We start from the raw sequence: 24,857 nt of genomic DNA on the forward strand, positions 1-24,857 counted from the left end.
ACCTTTGGAAGAAGCTTGCAAAAAATATAGTTATGACAAACACTGTACGATCTGGTTCAAAATTCACAAAGCTTCTACTAAAACAGGTGTCTCAGCCTTAATTGGCAAATCCAGTAGCCACCTCTCAGTCCTTCTACCCATTTCTCCAAGCAGGTATTGACCATATAATAGGCAAAGATCAATGAAATCCAATCGCAGATGTTGAGGAACAACAAAAATAAGGAAATCACTGCATAAATTATTGTGATAAAGTGAAAATGCCAAAAAATAGTAGTGTATTCAAGAACTAAAAAAGGAAGGAAGGAAAGTCTAAACTCTTTTCCTTGTTCTTTCCAGGACTCATTTTTCCACTGTGACCTTTGATACCATCCACCCTCATACTTTTTGGGATTCTGCTATACAATTAACCTTTCTTTTAAGTGTTCAACCTCTTCCATTCCTGGACCCTTCTACTCAACATTTATAACGATGCTTAAGCTTGCTTATCATCAGTAGCAAATAGAAAATAATAATCTAAAAGTTATATTCATCTTAATAGTGTTTGAGACTATTTTAGATGGATACTTTTAATACTGTTTACTGGTATTCAGCTATTAAAAAATTTTTTTTCGGATATTATACTAGAGAGCTAACTCAAATCATAGTACAAAATGGGGCTAGAATTACTACTAACAATGTTATAGCATCCCTAAGTGAATCAGGAACCTCTGAGAAAATTTTGTCACAAAATGAATAAAAACATAAATGGTTTAAATACTTCTACTGTAAAATTTAACATATAACTGAAATATTAGGAAAGACAAATATTGTTACTTAATCCCAGAGTGTCATAAACAAAATGTAAACCACTCGGATTAAATTAGTTAACTTCTGCCAAATATTTACTGATTTGTCTTTTGGTTATGCAGAGTTTATTTTCGTTACATACAGTACACTGTGAGTTTTGTTTTGCTTTGTTCATTTGTGTGTGTATGTGTGTGTGTGTGTGTGTGTGTGTGTGTGTGTGTGTGTGTTGTCTTTTGTTTTTTGAGGCATCTTTTCTCCATTACCTACTTCTTGGCTAAGGCATAGATGCTACCCTAAAAACAAACAAACAATCTGAGCAAGTAGTCTTCTATTGCAAAAAATATTACTTCTTGAAGTGACTGGGGGACTATTTCCCTTTTTCCACATCCTATTAGTATTTTCCTTTTTATTCAGAAAAGGTAACTCCCTAACAAAGAGGCCCTGACAATGGCTTATTTCATCCTTGCATGCACATTCCCAAAAAGTGATATATGACAGGAAGAGATAGATTAAGGGAGGCTGAAACCACAGTGCGTGCTGTGGAGACTTACTATCTTTCTAGGCACTGTATCTATCATAATAGTAGGGTAGTAGGGTTTGGTGAAGATCCGACCTAATCCAACAAAGCCAAATGAGTATAACATGTACCCAGAAATAGAAACTGGATAAGAAGATAAAATTTCATCTTTAAGGGAAAAAAATTGCAGAGGCTTGTCAATTTCTAATTACTCTAAGAAGAAATATTATGCATGATAAATAGTCACAGCCACAACCACAGACTGCCTGGGAAGTAAGGCAGGTCCCTTGTTTAAAGCCTTGTAATTTCAGTTTAGGGAAAATATGTTAAGACAATTGTCTTGCTATATTTGTTCATCACCATTAGCATTTCACATAGCAAGAATGAAATGAAATCATCCTACACAAATGTCCCTCCTTCTGAAGAGCTTTGAAAAAAGGAATCTTTTCAACTTCCATGTAAATGTTAGTTTTTAGTAAACTTCATAGTTTTAAAGTATTTTTATAGAGAAATACTGGCACATACAGGAGCAGGAGCTTATGAGAATATTAAGAAGGTAGAGAGGAGTAGGTTATTAAGAAAATATTTAAAATGACTACTTACACAAGTTAAAATATCATACCTAATGACTCCCAGCTGCAGTTTACATCTCTTTACTCTTGTCTTTGTTACCATTCATAATAATGAAGAATTTCTAAATCAATAATTACCAACCCTAAGTGCTAAGAAATCAAAAACAACAATAACAACAAACAGCTAACAAAAAGCTACTACAACTAGCAAATGAGCTTAACACGGTTGCAGAATACAAGGTTAATACATACAAAAAATATCAATTGTATTTCTATTAGAAAAGAATGTTGGAAATTCAACGTTTAAAATGACATTTAAGGGGTGCCTGGTTGGCTCAGTCGGTTGAGCGTCCGACTTCAGCTCAGGTCATAATCTCACTGTTCATGAGTTGAAGGCCCACATTGGGCTCTGTGCTGACAGCTTGGAGCCTGGAACCTGCTTCCGATTCTGTGTCTCCCTGTCTCTCTGCCCCTCCCCTGTCAGGCTATGTCTCTCTGTCTCTCTCAAAAATAAATATTTAAAAAATAAAAATAAATAAATAAATAAAATGACATTTAATATAACATCATAAATAAGAGACAAAGTAGGAATAAATCTAAAAAAGATGTTCAAGACCTGTTAGCTGAAAAGTACAAAATATCCATGAGAAAAGTTAAAAACCTAAATAAATGTATAATATACACAATGTTCACGGACTGGAAGATTCAATATCAAGATGTCCATTCTTAAATGTGTACATTCAACACAGTCCCATTAAAATACTAGTAGATTCTCTTTAAAAAACTGACAAGCTAATTTTAAGATGCATAAAAGAATTCAAGTGCTATATAGATATAAAACAATCAATACATTTTTATTAAATTTGAAAAGTAGAAATAAAAGAATCACCTTGAGAGATTATAAACTTTACAACTTATCTTCTGAAGCTTTTATGAAAAAGCTGGGCATTTGAAAATAATTACTTAAGTGCACAAATATTTGGTTCTTTCTCCTTGGATTCATCCTGCTAACAGTTACAGTTATTTACAATATACAATTGCATTAATCCTTATACAAAAGAAATGATTTACTGGGTGACAATATTGACAATGTTTACTAAAAGTAAAACCAGGTTGCAATCTAGTGTCAGTGAATAATCTATAACATGTTCAGAGATCATACAGTGTTTTAGCTATAAATTCCATAATTAGATTCTGTTGTGGGGCACCTAGGTGACTCAGTTGGTTGAGTGTCTGACTTCGGCTCAGGTCATGATCTCAAGGTCTGTGAGTTCGAGCCCCGCATCAGGCTCTGCGTTGACAGCTCAGAGCCTGGAGCCTACTTTAGATTCTGTGTCTCCCTCTCTCCGCCCCTCCCCCACTCATGCTCTGTCTCTTTCTGTCTCAAAAATAAATAAACATTAAAAAACTTTTTTTTGAAAAAAAAGAAAAGATTCTGTTGTACTGTCTGTATGTGTGTGTGCGCATGTGTGTGTGCGTGTATAGGCATCCTCTGACTTTCACTACTAGCACAGTTTGCATCTTTCAAGTGCACTAGAGCGGTAGTTCACAAAAGATGGTTTGGGAACTATCTAAGACCCCTTATTAATAATATGAAGATATTATTTGCCTTTTTAAGAATATAATGTGGTCCTGATAGCAAAAAAAAAAAATTGAGAATCACTGCAGTATAGCAATAAATAATTTTTAACTGGAACATGTAGAAAGAATAATCCTGATAACTGGGGCAACACCTGGGTGGCTCAGTCAGTTAAGTGTCGGATTGTTGATTTTGGCTCAGGTCATGATCTTACAGTGTGTGAGTTTGAGCCCCACGTCAGGCTCCCTGCTGACAATGTGGAGCCTTCCTGGGATTCTTGATCCCTCCCCTCTCTCTGTCTCCGGCCCCAGCTCTCTCTCTCCCCCAAAAATAAATAAATAAAACAAAAAGAAGGAGGAGGAGGAGGAGGAGGAGAAGAAGAAGAAGGAGGAGGAGGAAGAGGAGGAGGAGAAGGAGAAGAGGAGGAAGAGGAGGAAGAGGAGGGGGAGGGGGGAGGAGGAGGGGGAGGAAGAATCATCATCATCATCTTGATAACTAAAATGAAAAACCAAAACAAATTTTAGAGGATTATCATATGTTAAAGTTCTGTTTTTCTTAGTAGGGCACTACATTAAGTTTCTTTCTTAAATTAATGAAGTTCACCAATAAAGAAAGACCTAAGCCTGACACAAGATACCCACAGGATTCCGATACATAGTGCTATTTTTCTTCTTCCCGTCACGATGCATCCCTTCTACAACCAAACAGAAAAGCAGTTTTCCAAAGTTCCTGTGTAACTTGTAAAGTGTTGCCTCAAACTCTCCTTCCCTTACTCTACTCTTTTTGCCATGGTGCTTATAACCTTCTAATATATTAAACAATTTACCTATTTATTACATTTATTTTCTGTCACTCCACTCAATACAATGTACACTAAACAAGAGGACTTTTTTTCCCCTTTATTCACTGATGTATCCTCAGCACCTATAGTGTCCAAGACAAAATTGGCACAGAGTAAATATTTATTGAATAAATTTATGAATATTTTACTGAAGTAAAATATAAACTTCAGCATTTTATCAGGGAAGAACACACATCTTACCAAATGCAAACTTCCAAATGGCCACGGACACAGGGCTATGTACATAGGAGAGATGTACTAGCTGAAGGAAAAACTCTCAGGGCGAACAGTTTCCTCTTCTGGATCCAGAAATGAAGAAAGACAGGGAGACCACAGACAAGGAAAGGAGAGGGATTTGGAAATATTCCAAGTAGAGACAACGGAAATGGCTTTGTTTTGTTTTTTCCCTCAATCCTAGGATTCCACGAATGTAAACAAAGAAAAATAAGAGTAAGAACAGCTAACACACCTCTCTTCTCTTGTTGTATTTCTTCCAGAAGCTGCTCTTGTCTTTCTATCTGTTCGAAGAGACACTGGAGCTCAGATTCCTTGTTTTCAGTCATACTCCTCAGCTGTTGTCTGCACAGCATCAGCTCGTGCCGCAGACTCCTCTCTCTGTTTTCTCTCTCCTTCAGTTCTTCACAGAGCCACTTAAGTTTAGTCTAAAAAAATGACACATATATCTAATTTTTCAAAAAATCTAGAAAACAGTAGCATTTCAAAACATGAAGGAAAAGTCATGATAACTGAACAGACCATAGCAAACATGAGCAAAATAAAAAAAAAAATCTATAATGTTTTAATTTCCATAATGATTTCAAAGATGGTGTCAAAATTAAGCCAAATTTTCTTGGATTTTTATAAAATATCTGATATCCTCTATCAGGTTTGTAAAGGTAATACTACAGAGAAGTCTGGCCTGCTGGATTCCCAGTCATACTCCAATTAGATCCCTGATGTGATATATAAGGCAATCTGGTACACTTTAAAGCATTTTAAAGTCAAACATACCACACAATAGAACTAGAGACTTGTTTCAAAATGGAGTTTAATTCAAAGATTTTTTAAAAAAGAAAGATAAAATTCATAGTTTTGGTTTTAAAAATGCATATTCCCAAGGGTCCAGCTAATCGGGAAAAGATATTCTATATCACAGGAGGGAGATAAAGTTAGTATTTTCCCACATTTAAAAGACTAGGGAATTTAGTTGAAGCAACTCTCGTTTTCTCAGACTCTAACCACACCATCTTTATTAGTTAGATATTTAAATCAGGGATGAGTAATAAATAAATAAATAAATAAATAAATAAATAAATAAATAAATTTTTCTTTCACCTTCACTAGGACAGGATTTCAGTCATGTCTCAGGACCTTCCCAAGTGAGCCTATCCTTCAAGTTCTATTTGATTCTAAATAAAAGTCTTTACTTCAGTAAAAAGCAAATTAAAGGAAGAGTGGACTAAACAGGAAAGTTAGGTTAAGCTAAGGGAGAATTTTCCGGAACAGCATTCATCAGTAAGCAAGAAAGTTCTAGGTCTCCAGAAATCTAGGAAGTTCTCAGGATATGCCACAGTATATTAAAAGTAGCGGCAGTAGGATAGCTTATGATAAAGTGAGACTGGGATACAGCCACTAGACTGGGGGATCCCCACATGTATCAGCTTTCAAACACCCCCCAGAACAGAAAAAGATGCCCAGTTTCTCTGGTCAGAAGGTCTGTCGAGCAGATGGTATCTCTATGACACAGAAGAAATATTATCACTAGTCAAATTATGGAAAAATTATATGATAATATTGTAAGATGACCAAGGTATAGTATGTGAATGTGTTACATGAAGGGAAATGGAGCTTGTAAAGGCAAAAGCTAGATCACATTTATCACAAACGCTCATCAGAAACAAAGGGGGGACTTCATGGAAGTTTGCCTTCCAGAATGATGGCACGAGGAGTTCTGCCAAGCTGCTCTTTAATGAAAATGCGAGGTGGAAGCTAGATGTGGGCAGGGGAAGGACTGCACCCTGCATGACAAAAGCCCCACTCCACGTTCTGGGAGGGTATTGCCAAGACAGGGGTCCCTCTTCCCCCAGTTCACAGTCAAGTTATATGGTATTGTGGCATAATAAGAAAGATATTTGGTCTTTGTCCTTTATTCTTGGCACAGAGCTCCTAAAGCCCAGGAACTTCCAGAGTGAGAAGAATGTCCTTTGTTATTCATAACAAGCTCTTAGATTACACCCAAGCTCATGCTAATGAGGTGGTTTAGGTAGTTGAACCTACTGAGCCCCCCAGGCACCCCTAAAAACTCTTGAACAATGAGGTTGGATTAGCTTCCAGACTGGTGAACATAGCCACATGCCAGGAGCATGAGACATCCCCAAACTCCACGGGGACTCTTGGAGACCTTGCCCTATATAGACCTTGCAGGTATAACCTCTTCATCTAGCTGCTTATTTGTATCCTTTATAAATAAACTGGTAAGTAAAGTATTTCCCTTAGGCCTGTGAACCATGACACTGAACCTGGAGAGAGAGCCATGAGAACCCCCAATTTGTAGCCAGGTCAGAAGGAAGTGTAGGTAACCTGGGGATATCTGACTTGGGTACAGGTGGGGCCGAGCCCTTAACCTGTGGTATCTGTACTAACTCTGGGTAGTCAGAGGTGAATTAAATTGTGGGACACCCCATTGGTATCTGCAGAGAACTGGAGAATTACCTCATTTGGAAAATTCACACATCTGGAATCAAAAGTGATGTGAGCAGAAACAGATCATAATAGTAAGTATGGCACTGGAAGGTCAGATGGCTAGGATTTTTCACTGTCATACTTCTGATTTGAGTAGCTAAATTGCTGGCAAGTGAAGTGGAGAAACTAGGGATTCCTTCCATTATGAACCCCTCACTGATAGTGTGGCCACTCCCCCTCAGACACTGCAGCCTGAGAATACTGGTATCCAATCTGCCATTTCCACAGACTGTTTGTGAGAAGCAGGGGCAAAAGCTACATGATCATATCAAGATTCAGAAAAAAGTGTATGATGAAATTAAACACCTATTCCCAATAAAGACACTGAACAGAAGGGAAGAGAAGGGAAATTTTTCAACCTGATAAAACATTTTTATGAAAAGCCCATACCTATTATCATACTTAATGGTTAAAGACAGAATGCTTTATCCCTAAGATCATAAACAAGAAAATAATGTCTGCTCTAACCATTTCTATCTAACATTGTATCAGGAGGTCATAGCAGGGCAATTATGCAGGAAAATATCATTATACATAAATCACTTGTATTTCTATACACTTGCATCATCAATCCAAAACTAAGTTAAAAAGACCATCTTGTTTACAATAGCATCAAAAGAGTAACATACATTTAAAAAGAAAAACATACTTTTAAAAAGAAGTTCAAAATTTATACTCTGAAAACTACAAAAAGCTGTTGAAAAAATTAAAGAAGGCCTAAATAAATGAGAAGATTTTACATGTACATACACGAGAAAACTTAATATCATTAAGGTATTAAGAGAAATACTCCCCAAACTGATCTACAGATTTAATGCAATGCCTATCAAAATCCCAGCTGAGATCTTTGGAGAGATTGACAATGTGATCTTAAATTTCATATGGATATTCAAGGGACCCAGAATAGCCAAAAACAGGTGTTGAAAAAAAGATCAAAGTTGGAGGAGTCACACTTAACTGATTTTAAAACTGACTAGAAAGCCAGAGTAATCAAGACAGTGTGGTACTGGCATTAGGACAGACATAGATCAGTGGAATTAAACCCATACATATATATTGTCAATTGATTTTCAACAAAGGTTCCAAAAACAATCTGATGAGGAAAGATCAGTCTTTTCAACCAATAGTACTAAGAAAACTGAATATTCACATGCAAAAGAATAAAGTTGGACCCATACTTCATACCATCTTCAAAAATTAATTCAAGGGGCACCCAGGTAGCTCAGTTGGGTAAGCACCCAACTCTAGATTTTAACTCAGGTCATGATTTCATAGTTCCTGGCTTTGAGCCTCGCGTCAGGCTCCAAGATATCAGTATGGAGCCTGCTTGGGATTCCCTCTCTCTCCCTCCCCCTGTCCTTCCCCCACTCTCTCAAACTAAATAAAATTTTCAAAAATTAACTCAAAATGGGTCAAAGACCTAAATGTAAGAACTAAAAACAGCAGATTCCTAGAAGAAAGCACAGGTGTAAGTCTTGGTAATCTTGGTCTGGCAACCTTGATTTCCTAGATATTACAGACAACCAAAGAAAAAAGCTGTTAAGTTAGACTTCACCAAAATTAAAACATTGTGCTTCAAAGATCACAATTAACAATGTGAAACAACAATCCATTGAATAGGAGAAAATAATTGTAGACCATATATCTGAGAAAGAACAATTTAGAATGATACATAAAGAACTCAGTAATAAAAAGACATAATGGGGGCGCCTGGGTGGCTCAGTCGGTTAAGCATCCAACTTCGGCTCAGGTCATGATCTCACGGTCCGTGAGTTCGAGCCCCGCGTCAGGCTCTGTGCTGACAGCTCAGAGCCTGGAGCCTGTTTCAGATTCTGTGTCTCCCTCTCTCTCTGCCCCTCCCCTGTTCATGCTCTGTCTCTCTCTGTCTCAAAAATAAATAAACGTTAAAAAAAAAATAAAAATAAAAAGACATAATGAATTAAGCAAGAGACATTTCTTCAAAAAACATAACACAAATGGCCAATAATCACATGAAAAGATGCTCAGAATCATTAAGCATCACAGAAATGCAAATCAAAATCACAGTGAGATTCCATTTCACACCCAGCAGGACAGCTAGAATCAAAAAGACGTATGATAACAACTGTTGGTATGTGTGGAGGAATTAGAGTTCTTATATAATGATGGTAGGAGTGTACAATCATGCAGTCACTTTGGAAAACCATCTGGCAATTCTTCAAAAGGGTAAACATAGTTACCATATAACCCAGCAGTTCTACTCCTGAGTATATTTTTAGAAGAAACGAAAACAGTCATGCAAAAACGCGTAACCGAATGTTCATAGCAGCATTATTCATGATAGCCAAGAAATGGAAAAAACCCAAATGAACATCCACTGATAAATGGATGAGTAAAATGTGGTATATCCGTACATGGGACTATTATTTAGCAATGAAGTGAGGTCCTGACACATGCTACGACATAGATGAGCCTTGAAAACACTGTGCTAAATGAAAGAAGTCATTCATAAAGGACCACATACTGTATGATTTCGTTTATAGGAAATGTCAAGAACTGGCAAATCTATAGAGATAGAAAGGTTACTTGTTGACTAAGGCTATAAGAGGGGTGAGTGGGATGGACAAATTTAGGAGGTGATAACTAAAGGGTCCATATTTTCTTTTAGGGTGATAAAATATTCCAAAATTCATTGTGGTTGTGGCATCACACCTCTGTGAATACACCTAAAAATAATGAGTGATACAGTCTAAATAGGTCAATTGTATGATATGTGAATTATATAACAATTCAGCTATTTAACAATTAACAAAAGGAAGAAGGTAAATAAGGGACAGAAAAACAAATTAAAATTAAATCTCCTTGTGGAGATGACACCTGGCTTTAGTATCTGCTACATAATTTATAGGCCTCTGTCCTACCTGAATGTCACTAGATAAAAACAGGAAGTCCCCAACTTACTTTTCTCTTTTTATTTTTTAATGTTTATTTTTTGAGAGACAGAAACAGAGCATGAGTGGCAGAGGGGCAGAGAGAGAGGGAGACACAGAATCTGAAGCACAGGCTCTGAGCTGTCAGCACAGAGCCCGATGCGGGGCTCAAACCCACGAACCGCGAGACATGACCCGAGCAGAAGTCAGATGCCTAACCAACTGAGACACCCAGGCACCCCTTGGAAGTCTCCAACTGAAACTGAGCTGTGTGGGGTGCATGGGTGGCTCAGTCAGTTAAGCGTCCGACTTTGGCTCAGGTCATGATCTTGCACCCTGTGAGTTCAAGACCTGCCTCTGGCTCTGTGCTGACAGCTCAGAGCCTGGAGCCTGCCTCAGATTCTGCATCTCCTTCTCTCTCTGCCCCTCCCCCACTCATACTCTGTCTCTCTCTCTCTCTCTCTCAAAAGTATATAAACATTAAAATTTTTTTAAAAAATAAATTGAGCTGTGGACTTCCAAATATGATTGTAAACTTTAATTAAGACTGCTTCATTTCCCAATATCCATTTTGAAATTCCCACGCAAATACAAAAAGATAAAAAGCTTCCATAGGACAGGAAACCAGGAAACATAGTCAACTCTCTACCAAATAAAAGGAACATTTTCTACTACAACTTTTTTCTAAATAAAGCATGGAGGCAGAATATCGGGTCAAAGGTCAGGATGAGTCATATACCACCATCCCCACCAAACCACAATATGAGAGAGAGAAGGAAGTGAATTGGACTGTTCTTTCAAAAGCACACTCTATGGAGAGAGTGGAGCACATGTTGGAGTCTGGAACTCAGGAGAATGTTACCAATATTCAAAACAAGCAAAAATGACATGGAATGGACCCAAGTGTGTGTACTTGAGACTTAAATGTTAGGGGGAAAAGAGAGAAAGGAATCAGTACTGGTGTTTCTAGCTGAAGAAATGTGAAAGAGGAAAACTAGAAGCAAAGATTTAGGGGTTAAAAAGTTAACAACAGATTGGAATAAGCTGAATTTGTTAGGACTAACACAGAGAAGTGTAAATGACTGGTTGGATATATAGATCTAAAGCTCGAGAGATATGGATGAGAGATACAAAGTAAAGAATCAACAGCTTCAAGGCAAAACAGCCCATGGAGTGTCTATGGAGACAAGAGAGAAGAATTTAGAAGAGATGAATGGAAGAGAAACGAAAAATAAAGCTGAGAAGTAGTTGGAACGGCAGGAAGAAAATCCGAGTTTTGCAAAGGAAGAAAAGGAAAATACTACAACAGGATGGATATGCTTAGTGTCAAAGACTGCCAAAGGAAAGGGCCACTATATTTAGCAATTAAAATATACATCTTTATCAAAAACAACTGGAGTTCAACCCACCAAACCAATACAGGACTGAAAATATGAATGCCAAATTGTTGATGATGATTATGCCCACTCAGGAGAGAGGTGTCAAGAGGGAAAGGAGAACATATATTCCAAATTTATTCTCCATACTTCTATATTGCTAAAGTCTTGAAAATGAAAATACGTTCAACGCACTATGTAACAAAAAATTATTCTAGACAATTTAATCAGTAGTTTTAGATATAAGTCAGTTGGAAAATTATTCTAAAACATCACTACCTAAGTCATTTATTAATTGATATTAACCAGGCAAAATAAGAGAAAGTCTACACTATTGCTGCCTGCTTCTATGTCAAAACTACAACCTGAATAGGGGCACCCGGGTGGCTCAGTCAGGTAAGCGGCCAACTCTTGATTTCGGCTCAGGTCATGATCTCATGGTTTGTGAGTTCTAGCCCCATGTGGGTGTGTGCTCTGAGCACAGAGCCTGCTTGAGATTCTCTCTCCTTCTCTCTGCCCCTCCCCCACTCATGCATGCATGCTCTGTCTCTCAAAATAAATAAATAAACTTAAAAAAAAAAGAAACTACAATCTGAACCTTTTGTTCACCTTTGATCATACCTTTTGTTCACCTCATCAAACTTTAGCAGTTACTCAAGAAAAATAAATAAATGGAAAAGCCCAAATAATTATCGTATTATGCAAGGGAAAAGGGGAAAGTTAGATGCATAATTTCTGGAAAAGATATATTTTCAACCAAGTCTTTTTGCTACTTATTTGGCACCTTAAACACGTGCACATCTTTATCCTTGAATGTTAATGAATTTGATACACTAAATCCTTAAAAGACTTTTTTCAAGAATTTAAAAATATTCTTCAATTTAAAGCACCCTGGGAGTGGATGTGTGTTCATGTTTGTATGCTCAAACACACACTAAAACTAGTACACTGTTTTGCACATAGTGAGGACAGGACACATGCAATTAAGTGAAAAATTAGATGCCGTTAAGTTCTTGTAAAGAGGAAGCACCTTGTGTTTAAAAAAACAGAAAAATAAAATATCTTGAAAACAAACAAAAAAATCAAAAAAAATTTTTGTATTATTACATTAAGAAAGTTTAATGAACATTCATAAGTAACACATTTAGGACCTGAGCACTATTGATTTGGATTATAAAAATACAACCAGGAAGAAGGGCTGGAAGGATGGTCCTTCTAATAGGATTATGTCCATGGTTCTTCTCAGATCCAACAGTTTCCTATCACGTAAGAATGAAACACTAATGTTATCAGATCTTCTGATACCTCAAAAGAGAAACAAATTCCATGCTGTAAGTACGCAATTGTAAAGTTTTTTTAAATGTTCGCTACCAATTCTCTGTTTTAAAACCAATGTGGTCCAAACAAAGTGAGTCTTTTGGGATCACCAGTTTGAATCACCCTGTTTAATCTGTTCTTGCACAGTGATTTAAATGCAAATTTAAAACCTAAGGACTCATTTCCCTGTTCTCAAAGATTTCCTACTTACTCCATCCTAATCTTTGGCCTGTGCTCAGTACCATTGCTAAGGGTTGATAATGGAGAAACAAAGATATGTTGTCATAACAATAATCGTACTGATTTTGGTAAAAAAACAAAACAAAAAACCCACAATTTCTGAACCAAAGCATTAATCAGGTTTGATATGTGTTATGGACTAATTGTACCCCCCTCAAGTTTATACGAAGTCCTAACCCTCAGGTGACTCTGTTTAGAAATAAGGCCTTTAGGGAAGTAATAAAGGCTAAATGAGGTTACCACAGTAGGGCCCTCATCCTATAGGACTGGCATCCCTAAAAGAGGAGGAAGAGACACTCTGTCTTCCAACCCCCAATTCTTCCAATAATACTCCCATCCCATCCCCCCATAATGCCCGTCCCCCTACATGAGAGGTGGCCATTTACAAGCCAAGAAGAGGCCTCACCAGAAACTAACCCTGACACCTTGCCCTTGGACTTCTAGGCTCTAGGACTGTAAGAAAATAAATTATCTGTTGTTTGAGCCACCAGTCTGTGGTATTTTATTATAATGGCCTAAACAAACTGACCTATGGCTTCAGTTTATTCCAACAAAGCCTTTATTCCATCAACATACAAAATTTAAAAATAGGTTATAGTTAGATGCTTGTTATGAATTGAATATGTATGCAGAATATATTATTAATCCTACAAAACAAAATATCAACTTATGGAAATTTAATCAACAAATAGTCAATTATGAGAATCAGTGTTTGCTAGAGAAACACCCAACGTCTTTCATTAAACGCCTTGGAGAAACAGCTTGGAACACAGCATAGGAATAACTTTACCAATTCCAAATAATAATTACCTGACAAGGCTATTAATCACAGTGCAAACACCATTCTATTAACCACTCACAAGAGCATCTTAAAGATTACATAATAGGCTCATTTATTTAACTATATCAGCAAGTATTGCTAAATAAACTATAATAGAGAAAGAATTTCTAAATAAGGCAGTCTTTTACCTTCATAGTTGACAGTTTGCAATTAGGTGGGAATAAGTATCTAGTAAAACAATCAAAATGATCTTTTTAATCTGTAAGAATCCTCTACTGAGATTTAGAGTAATAATATACTAAAGTCATTAAGGAATGACTCAAAGCCAAAACCAAGGGAAATAGAAAATTCGAATAAAAAGATTATAGCTGACAGAGTTAGCAATAATACCAGGGCCCATAATTTTGCTGCTTTTAACTACCGTACTTCCTTTGCCACAACTCAAAAAACAATTTTGAGAGGAAATGTTAATAGAAAAACCAAAGGTAAAGGAAGACAATGGCAATTTCTGAGAATGTGGCAGGAAACCAAAACAAAAATTAAACTGAAGTGCAAAATTCAAACCCAAATCAACCTCAAAACCTCTTTTAGTAATATTCTCTCTGGTTTCCTACATAGTTATGAATAAAATCATGAAGAAAAAAAATAACTCCATAATAAGAGTTCATATGTAAAAATACAAAATGCTTTTCTTCAATTAAACTGAATGTGTTCCATACACACAATCTAAAGTATCTTTAATGAATCAAGATACCTGAGTATTTGTATCTCATTGTGATGTCTACACTGGAAGGATAAAATGCTAGATGATTATTCACATCCTTCAACAAGAATTAAATATACTGGGTCTGATACTTCTCATACAATGGGTGTTTTAAAAAAAATCCATATCACTAAAAAGACAATATGCATAAAATCAAGGTTTATATTCAAAGGTAGATTATACTACCAATCAAGAAAGACTGGCACAGAATTCAGAGACCCAGGTTCTAAATCCTTCTCAGTAACTAGCTTTATGTCATGAGGTAAACAATTCCCAGGGCCTCCTTCTCATCTAAAAAACAAGGAAGTTAGACTACATGATCTCTGAAGCTGCTTCAGTTATAATATTCCAAAAATGGCAGGAAAAGCAATACCAGAACACATTATACCATTAAAAGTGGGACTCTTTGGAATGATATCAAACAGAGTAAAAAAGGAAAATCCCCCAATACTTTGGAAGTCTATTTCTTATCTATATATCCTTAAAAGTTTACAGTTCTGATCAAATAAAATATTTGAGAATTAGTAGATTTACTGAAATCTAATCTGCTTGCTATTTATTCTTCAGTGATATTTAAGCTGAGGAAGTAATCTGAGTAGAAAAAAATGTCACATTCCTAATTACTCTTTAAATATATACATATATATATTTCCAAGAAGGAATATATATGTGTGTGTGTGTGTGTGTGTGTGTGTGTGTGTGTGTGTGTGTGTGTGTGTGTATTCCAAGAAGGAAGAAAGTGTTACAGCCAAAGAAGCATATAAATTTACCTTTTTGCATCTTAAGGGAATAATTAGTACTAGACTTCCAGAATTAAATATATTCTGTAAATAACAGCACTCAGGATCCTGCCTTATGCTGAAGAGCATCTGACACCAGCTTTTCTTTTATTTGTTATCACAAAATGATTAACTCAAGATCTGGGATCAACAGTGATTGATATTCTCTATGACTGTCTTTCCATCTTGAGAGTACTTGCCTGCTCGAGATTTGATCATCTGCCCACATTTTCTGTCAGTGTCTTTGCAACTTCTCATTTCTTCCCATGATTTGCACCTAAACGCTGATCTTTGCCTTTGTCCCTGCTTCTCTTTGGGGCTTCCTGTCCAAATGGGACTTTCTAGACATCAATCCCAGTGCTAGAAACTCCTTCAGTACTTCTGCTGGCTTGCCTATCTAGGACTCTGCATGTTGATCTATTCACATACTGAACTTTGAGTGGGATCTCCTACTTAGTCTTGAAAACCATAGATATCTCCTTCTCTACCACTCCATCTGACATAACATTAAACATCATCTGCATATTGTCACCAAAGCATTACTTCAATCTGTCCCTTCCTCTGAATCTCTACAATTTCCTTGGTTTGGACTTTCACCCCAGAGACTTTGGTCTCACCCAAAGACCTCTTAACTGGTCTTCCTGCCTTTAGTCTTCCCACTTCTACTCCACCTTTTACATCACTATCTGAGTAATGCTTCTAAAATAGGAGTACAAAGTTATCAGTATCCTATTCAAATCTCCTTTGTGGTTCTCCCTAAATGCAGAACTGAAGTCAAACTTCTAAAATAGCATACAATGTTCTTCCTAGCTACCTATGCTCTACCTCTTTCTAAAGCCTCATCCCTGCCATTCTCTGCCTCATATTTTCATCTTGTATTGACAAATCGCTTGGGGTTTCTTTCCATTTATCATGCTGTTTCTCTTCTATACCATGCCTACAATTGTTTACTGTGCATGCCTGGTCTTTCCTCTTTATCTGCCCAGCTTCAAAATTCACTTGAGGGATCAGACTCCATGGTGGCCTCTGCACACCTGTATCACTGCTCTTAGACATAATATTGAAATTATCAATGTGTCAGCTTTTCTAGGAAAATAAACTGTTCCTCAAGAGAAAGGATCATGCCAAATTCATTATTATGCCCACAGCATGTAATCTAGCATCTGGCACACAGTAGCTAGTCAGTAAATTCTTGTTAAACTGAATAAAATTTGGCCTCTAAATGCCTTATTGGGATTTATGACAAAAACAAATCGCTGATCTATTGGAACGGATTGCCTGGTGTTCCTCAATGGTATTTCCTAATTCTCAATCCTCTTCCTCCCTGTATTATATGGTTCTTGCCATTCTTTGGTTATTTTACATATAAGCCTGGTCCAACTCTGAGTTGGACTTCATATTTATATTATGTAACCAATGTCGACAAAGCAACAGTGACCCTATCCTCACCCAGTCCCCTAGTTCTTCCAGGATTAACACTAACAGAAGAAATTCATTTGGCAGCTTTATGAAAACAATTACCAAATGCCCTCAGAGGTCCTTCTAACACTGCAAGATGTCAGCATGGACTAGCTGAATAGCAATTCTACTTTCCATATAGTTTTTGTCCTCTGATTTCAGATCTTATCTTCAATACTTATAGAGCTGTCCAGTCATAGTTCATGGGAATTACAGTATTGTAGCCCATCAATAACCTAAGCCATCTTTCTGGTAAATAGATTCAATTCCTCCTTAGTCAGTTGGTCAGCGTGGTATTGCTTATCATGACCCTTTTACGCTCTACAGGAAGGGTTGTCTCATGCAGTATTAAAACTCGTCTGATCAGAAGTTCAATCCCATTAAATGATAAGGGAAAACTGCTCACTAGTTCCCAAATTAAAGAGCTATGATTAAGAGTCATCTCTGGCTCTCATAATTTAACTGAACAACAGCAGTGAAAGCTTTCTGTTCAGAAATGATAAAGATTTTAACTTGAAAGAAAATTCCAAGTACATTGCTCTTGTTGTCAGAATTGAGGAATCGGGAAAAAGAAACAAGAGAAATGAGAAATGCTTTATTAATGCACAACAGAAGTTTCTAGCCCAAAATTTCTGAGCCAGCAAAACATGTATATTCTGAATTTACTATGAAGGTGGCATAAATACAAGTTTGCATTTGGTTCTATCAAAAACGGTTAGGGATGAACAGCATCACTGTACGTAAAAAAGGAGGAAAATTTTACCGGGTTGGGTAAATTTCAAAGGTCAATCATAACGCTATTCATTCTTATTAAGAATGCTTTAAAAAAAAAAAAAAAAAAGGTTTCCTTAAAGCACAGCTGGTCTTCAAAGGTGAATCATGTCTTTCTGTCAACTCCCACCCATACCTTGCCACCAAGTTCAAGGCATTATCTGTGTTTATTCAGGTATTCTCAACTTCTTACCATTATTTTACCTATAATTAGCCAACTAGAGAACTTCTATATATTTTTTGTATGATCAAGTTAAATACTGCATTTATGCAGAAACCACCTATAACATGCTGGTGGCATCATACCCCCCTATCCTTCTAGCACTGATATCACAGTCAGTTCTTCCTCTTTTTGTATTTGTTAATGTTTGTGTATTTCTATAAAAATATAACATACCTTAAGGATTTTTTAAATTGTTTACATTTCCATTTTCTTTATTAATTTCCATGGCTTGCTGACACTGATAACCCTCATGCCTATACACAAAAGAGCACATAATTGATAAATCTTGGCTGACTGAAGACTTTAGACAGCATCACACATAATGGTGAGAACATTAATTGTGAGTCTGACATGGCATGCGGTCCGTGTTCCCATTTTTTATATGGCACCGGAAAAGTCATGTACATTTTCTAAAACCTCCCTTTTCTCATATATTTAAATAAGGATACTGCACAAACTTAAAAGTTCTTTCAAATAATCAAATCCTAAATTGGACCACAATTGTTCATGTTTAAAGTACAGCTGGTTTTCTTTATTTTTTTCCCCCAAGTTTATTTATTTATTTTGAGAGAGAGAGAGAGAGAAAGCGTGAGCAGTGGAGGGGCAGAGAGGGAGGGCGGAGAGAGAGAGAATCCCAAGCAGGCTCCACACTGCCAAGATGGAGCCCAATGCAGGGCTTGAACCATGAGATCATAACCTGAGCCTTAGTCGGTCGATTAACCAACGGAGCCACCCAGGCGCCTTAAAGCTGAAAGAAACTAGCCTGGGAAGGAATGCAAGTCCTTGAGCATTGACACTTGGAAAAAGACATCTACATCTTACGTGGCCACTAATTTCTATATATTTTAATCAAGGAATTTCCAAGTTGATCTGATAGATGAAGATAGCAGGTAATTATCCCATGGTGCAGAAGAAGCTTTTTGCTAAAATTAGCAAATTGTTCAATTTTATTTAGATTTGCTTACCTACCCTTTAAATTTAAATCATCATGCAAAAGAACCATGAAGCAAGAAAGGTTGGTTATAGCAGCCCTGACCTTCGTACGCTTCCAGAGACACTGCCTATTCCAAGGAAAAGGCAGAAGAATTTGCTTCTTTGACAATCTAGTTTTACTACTTCAACAGTTTTACCTTCCTTTATTTTCTCCTTCCGTACCTATACAGTTAAGCTAATTTGTAAATGTTAAACTAAAGAAACATGGAAGTTTCTTAAATTCATGACAATGATGTCTTCCCCAGCAATGAAGTATTATAGCTGCATATGCTCTGTTCAATAACCAAATGGTATGGTTAGCCCAAACAGGACACCTTGAAGGTCATAAATACTATGATAACTTTAGGATTTAAAAACAAATTACCTTGCTTTCTGCTAACCAGCGATGTGGGTCATAATTAATATCAGGACCAGATGAAAAAACCTACAGAAAAAGGAAATAGTCTATTAGAAGTAGAATTTTCTCTGAAATGACCTTACATAAATGAAATTCTTCACCATAACACATAAAAGTTTAATCCCTAAGTTTAAAGGCTTAAAAAGAAGAAAGTTCATTATCAAGTACTCAACTAATTCCAAACCACCACTTATTATGTCCATTTATGTACACGTGTATATACGTATGTACTCACTGAGAGTAAATATTTGGCTCAAATATAGAGGCACATATCAACTCTCAAGCGTTATCATTGCTAGAATCGTTAGAGGCTGATTCCATGGACTTCTGTCAGGCAGCTTCAATCAAACCAGTTTTTCATTTTTTTGTTTGTTTCTTTTCCTCAGTCTTGTTCCACATAATATATTTCACAGTTGGTTAGATGTAATTACGTGGAAACTTAATTCTTTGTCTCTTTTATCCTTCTTTAATTTTATACTGTGAGGGCCATTTTGTCTCATTAATGGTTGGGTAGAATTGACAGCAACTAATCAACATGATTTTGTGCAAATGTTGCTTTATATTTCATGATGGTAACAAAATCCTCCAATAAATAGGTTCTGTATACCAGCTGCCTTGATTTCCTTCATACCAACTCATTTATAAAATCCATTGCCATCTGGTTCTGCCTTATTACTAATAAAATGATGTTCAAAGGCTGTCAATGACTTTATGATTCTAAACACAAATTTTTTTTCAGTTCCTACTTGCTTTGAAACAGGTGCTACCTATGATATTTTTACAGGACTCCATCCTAGAAATGTTGTGTAAAAATATCCTATCCCTCTGCAAGATGTCTATTCCTATTCTCAAATACTTCCATACTTCCTGATGTGTGTGCACATCACTCCCCTAAGGAATATCATTAGGTGATTCATTTAGACACATGAAGAATGTATAATGATGCTGACCATATGCCATAAACAAACATGTTGTATTCTTAGCTCCCACTTTTCTCTCCTCCACTTTTTTTACCATCCAAATCTCACCCAACTCACAGGCCGCCTTTCCTTCAGTCAAATTCTGCCTGTTCTAGCTTGTGGTGTTTTCTTCCTCTTTGAACTCTGCTATTTGCAAGCATCCATTTCTCACTGATTATGATGTTTTCATTATTCTTTTCCATTTATCTGTGTCACAGTTTCAATTAAATCTTCAGTGACCTAAGATCTAGTGCTAAAGATTAAAGTTTAAAATAATTTGACAGGAGTACAAATAATATTCTCATTTTGTGATTTTTTACAGATTTATATATAGTGTTTAAGAAACAGCCTGTCCACTTACAAGTGATGTGACTTAATTTCTCTAAGCTGCAGGTTATCATCTATAAAGTAGGCAAACTGCCTCATAAGGTCAAGGTACAAATTAAATAAAATGAGGAGACTGGCACAGTATCTGGCACAGAGAACATGATTATCACTACTAACTGCATATAAAGATGTCATCATCAGAAAATAGACTTCCAGTTCGATGGTAACAAGAACACTACAACAACAATTTGTCATAAACAGATGAATAAAAAAAAGTAATATATACATAAATATACAAATATATATGAATATATGACAAAAAGGGCACCACATAATAATGACAGCTAGCATTATTTGAGTATTTACTAAGTGCAAAATATTTCACTCCATAATATGCACCTCATATATCTTATTTTACTTTATCCTCAAAATAAGCTAACTTATAAATGGGACATGAATTCTTAAAGAGAAATTACCTAAGTTGTCCAAGGTCACACATTAGCAATTTAGAGAGATGTAATTTGAACCTACATCTGTCTTGATCCAAAGCCTATCCTCTTTATGCTCTCCAAAGAGTGCATACTCAGAATAAGTGTTATAAGAAAAGCTCTTCAATCATCGACGATTGGTTTGTGAAAATGATGTAACTTTAATTCAGGCAATGCCTAACTCAAATTCAAACAATTTCCTAATTGTTTTATAACAGTGGTGGCTTATTAAGTGTCCGTCCTTAAGTTTTCTAATATTATATGCATTTACTAAAGTGGGATAAGTAATAAATAGGGTGGCTAGAAAAAGGTAATTAGAAATAATACCAACACTCCCAAGTACTTTTCTCAGGCTCATTTGTTACATATCTATTATCCAATTCATATCATAGCTGTCACTACATAAAATGGCTTAAAAATTTCATCCACAATATTTCAAAAACAAATGACAAAGAATAATTGGAATTATTCCATTTTTTAAAACATTTTATAAGGACCACCACTCTCCCTTAGATCTCTGAACTGTAAGGCAAAGAATTTTATTTTAACACCTTGGGTAGTTTATTTGAGGAGAGCAAATGCTATATTCTTGGGTATTCATTTTTCCCCCAAGTTTATAGGACGGTAACAACAGAAATTATTAATGGAAAGAGACCCACAATGAAAAAAAACTGTGCTCTTAAAAAAATAAATAAATAAATAAATAAATAAAACTTAATATAATTTCCATTCTTTTAGATTTACTTTCTACCCATCACTTGGATTGAATTAGTCTTTCTCTAGGGACAAAGTGTAAAGATCCATTACCACAGTCACTGCTTTCCTATTAAAGAACAGGGTGCTTTTTGGAATATGTTAGAAGGATCATTTGTGCCTCAAAAAGAAATAAGAAAATATTTAAGCAATCTGCTATCTTCTCACTATGTTTTAGGCTGTAATTGCCCATAACAAGGTTCATATATCTTATAGCATGATCCAAATGATTCCATTTCTACATCTTTGATTGAAAATAAGCTGTCTTGACACAAATACTTAAATATTGATGGGGCGCCTGGGTGGCGCAGTCGGTTAAGCGTCCGACTTCAGCCAGGTCACGATCTCGTGGTCCGTGAGTTCGAGCCCTGCGTCAGGCTCTGGGCTGATGGCTCAGAGCCTGGAGCCTGTTTCCGATTCTGTGTCTCCCTCTCTCTCTGCCCCTCCACCGTTCATGCTCTGTCTCTCTCTGTACCAAATATAAATAAACGTTGAAAAAAATATATATACATAGAATAAATATTTCACTATTTTTTAACTTTTTAATAAATATTTATTTATTTTTGAGAGAGAGTGAGCGGGAGAGGGACAGAGAGGGGGACAAAGGATCCAAAGTGGATTCCGTGCTGACAGCAGACAGTCCGATGTGGGGCCTGAACTCACGAACCCCAAGACTATGACCTGAGCTGAAGTCAGACACTCAACAGGCCTAGCCAACCAGGCATCTCAATATTTCACTATTAATATGTGCTCCTTTTAGATAAAATTAGAATCTTAAGGCCATACATCTTTTAAATATATTTAAATGTAACAAGTCTTAAATAAAAAAAGCAGCATTAGATAGGAAAAAGAATACACCAGCATTATAACAGGCCCTGTAACAAAACTCAAACAGTTTTTCCTCTAAAGCCAATTACTTCTCATATTTGGCTCATAGTCCTCTCAAACTGACATCTGAGCTTTTTGTTGAATGTAACTAGAAATACATACTGCAGAAATTCTATCAACTCCACCAAAATCTATCCATTGAAAAATTTCTGTTGAAGTTGAATCCTAAGATACCTTCCACTGTAAGAGTAGAATTATAGTTTTCTTTTCTTTAGAACACCACTTAAGGGAAAAGAAAAGAAAAGAAAAGAAAAGAAAAGAAAAGAAAAGAAAAGAAAAGAAAAGAAAAGAAAAGAAAAGAAAAGAAGGAAGGAAGGAAGGAAGGAAGGAAGGAAGGAAGAAAGAGGGATAAGAACAGGAAAAAGGGGGAGAAAGCAATACAAAAAGGGAAGATCATTTTATATGAGGAAAGATGACAAAATAAAAAAGAAGAATCATCTGAAAAAAGTTTTTAAATATTAGGCATAACACTATAATTTGAGTCCCACCATATCACCTCATGACATAAATACAGGGAAAACGATGGTTACATGATACGTGTTATGGCCCTACTGCATCAAAGGAACACAACACAGGGCGCCTGGGTGGCTCACTATCCGTCTTTGGCTCAGGTCATGATCTTACAGTTCATCGGTTCAAGCCCCCTGTCAGGCTCTGTGCTATCAGCTCAGAGCCTGGAGCCTGCTTCAGATGCTGTGTCTCCCTCTCTCTCTCCCCCTCCCCTGCTTGTACTCTGTCTCTCTCTGTCTCTCAAAAACAAACAAACGTTTAAAAAAAAAAAAAAAAAAGGAACACAACACAATACAGCACTGTACAAAGAGGTGCTTATCTTCAAGGAATTAAGAACATACATGATTAATTCTGTTTTTATTCATCATTTCCCTAGCACTATAAACTGAATAGCAATATTCCATTTTAAAGACAGAAAAACTAACTTAAGTATAATTTGTTTAAAAAAGGAATGCAAATAGCATCATGGTTACTTGTTTAAGCTCCAGAGTTAGACTCCCAAGGTTGAAAGTCCTGGTTCTAGCATTTAACTGGATATATGGCGAGGGCCAAGTTACTTAACCTCTCCAAGCCTTGCTTTCTCAGACCTAAAATTGATTTGATCAGAGTACCTAAAGGAAAGGGTGGCTTTAGGGGTTAAGGGAGAGAATGCACATACGTAGCTACCATAGTACCTGTAATGTAACTAGTCCTCAATAGATATTAGCCATTAATACACTAGCAACAACAAAAATGGCCTGATAACGACAACCCAGGCCTCTTGACTCCAAGGATATTTTTTTAGTCAGAACTGCTGCCTCTCTCATAAGACATTTTCTTTTCCAGAGTGAGATAGAGGCAATTCAATGAAATAATGATACACGTTCTCTCCCACAACTGTGCAATAGATACGGTATCTCATTTTAAAAAACGCAAGATGTTATTTTGTTTCATAAAACTTTCCAGAATAAAAATGTGACTACCATGTAACCATGCATTAAAATCTTATTATAATTATATATTAGGAAACTAACTGAAAGGCACAATGAGAACTCATAATTACTTTCAATTTCTCCATCGAGTCCCTGGAGAAGGTTTTACAAGCTGCATCAATTTCTTTTCCTATGACACCAAGAATGGATTCCTGTTCAGTCTCCAGGCAAAGAAGTTGATCCTTGAGCTGCAATCTGGCCTCTTCCATCCTCCTTAAGTATTCTTCTTCATTGCTTATATGCTTTTCCTAAAACATGGAGAAGAAATAAAAACAGAATTAAGTAATGGCAAGAAACGCTTGCAATACCTGTGTAGCCAACTCAAAGGAGTGTGTAAGGAACCACATCTGACTCTGTCAGTCTCTTTACTAAAAACATTTTGGCTACTCATCAGCTGAGGTCAAGTTACAGAGAATTCAGAAGAAGGGCATTGAGGAAACTGGGTGAGTGGATACTTGGCAAAGAAAATTAAAGTAATTCTGTAACCAAAAGAAAAAGAAGTTTAAAGAAATCCTTCATATTTTAGTAACATAATGCCATTAACAGATTGGAGAGTAACAGCTGACACCACAAACGGACTTGGAGCTTTCAGTAAATATTAGAAAAACGCTAGAAAAGTAAAATATAAAATAAGATTGTTAGTATCTTCATTTCAGAAAAAAAAAAAACATGTTACTACCTTATCTCATCAAAACATAGATTTTAAAAAGGCTAAGTTTTCAAATACAGTCATACTTCATAAATGCTTTGAGTCATGTAAATTTGATCAAAGCAAGACAGAGGTACTCCTCAAAAGTAAGCAAAAATATTTAATGAGAAGAGATTTCTAAGCATCATCTAGGAGATTACAAAGACTTGGGGGCCCCCTCTAGGCAAAGCAAGTCCCAATCATTACGGCTTCACAATTTCATTACTAG

At 36.3% G+C, this 24,857-nt stretch overlaps 1 protein-coding gene across 11 annotated transcripts in view; it reads right to left on the bottom strand.

Annotated features, from left to right (window-relative positions):
- Nucleotides 1–24,857, bottom strand: part of CEP128 (centrosomal protein 128) — a 376,215-nt gene that overhangs the window by 203,388 nt on the left and 147,970 nt on the right. For all 11 annotated transcript variants that reach the window (XR_008299569.1, XR_008299568.1, XR_008299570.1 and 8 more), the window contains 3 exons: nucleotides 24,012–24,188; nucleotides 19,012–19,071; nucleotides 4,765–4,957 (listed from right to left, as the gene is read on the bottom strand). Coding sequence is in view for 8 of the 11 variants with exons in the window: in XM_027066336.2 (XP_026922137.2) it covers nucleotides 4,765–4,957; nucleotides 19,012–19,071; nucleotides 24,012–24,188 (430 nt within the window). In the remaining 3 variants the exon portion in view is untranslated. The remainder of the gene's footprint in view (nucleotides 1–4,764; nucleotides 4,958–19,011; nucleotides 19,072–24,011; nucleotides 24,189–24,857) is intronic.

This window comes from Acinonyx jubatus, chromosome B3, assembly GCF_027475565.1.
Source record: "Acinonyx jubatus isolate Ajub_Pintada_27869175 chromosome B3, VMU_Ajub_asm_v1.0, whole genome shotgun sequence".
In the NCBI taxonomy this organism is placed as follows: Eukaryota; Metazoa; Chordata; class Mammalia; order Carnivora; family Felidae; genus Acinonyx; species Acinonyx jubatus.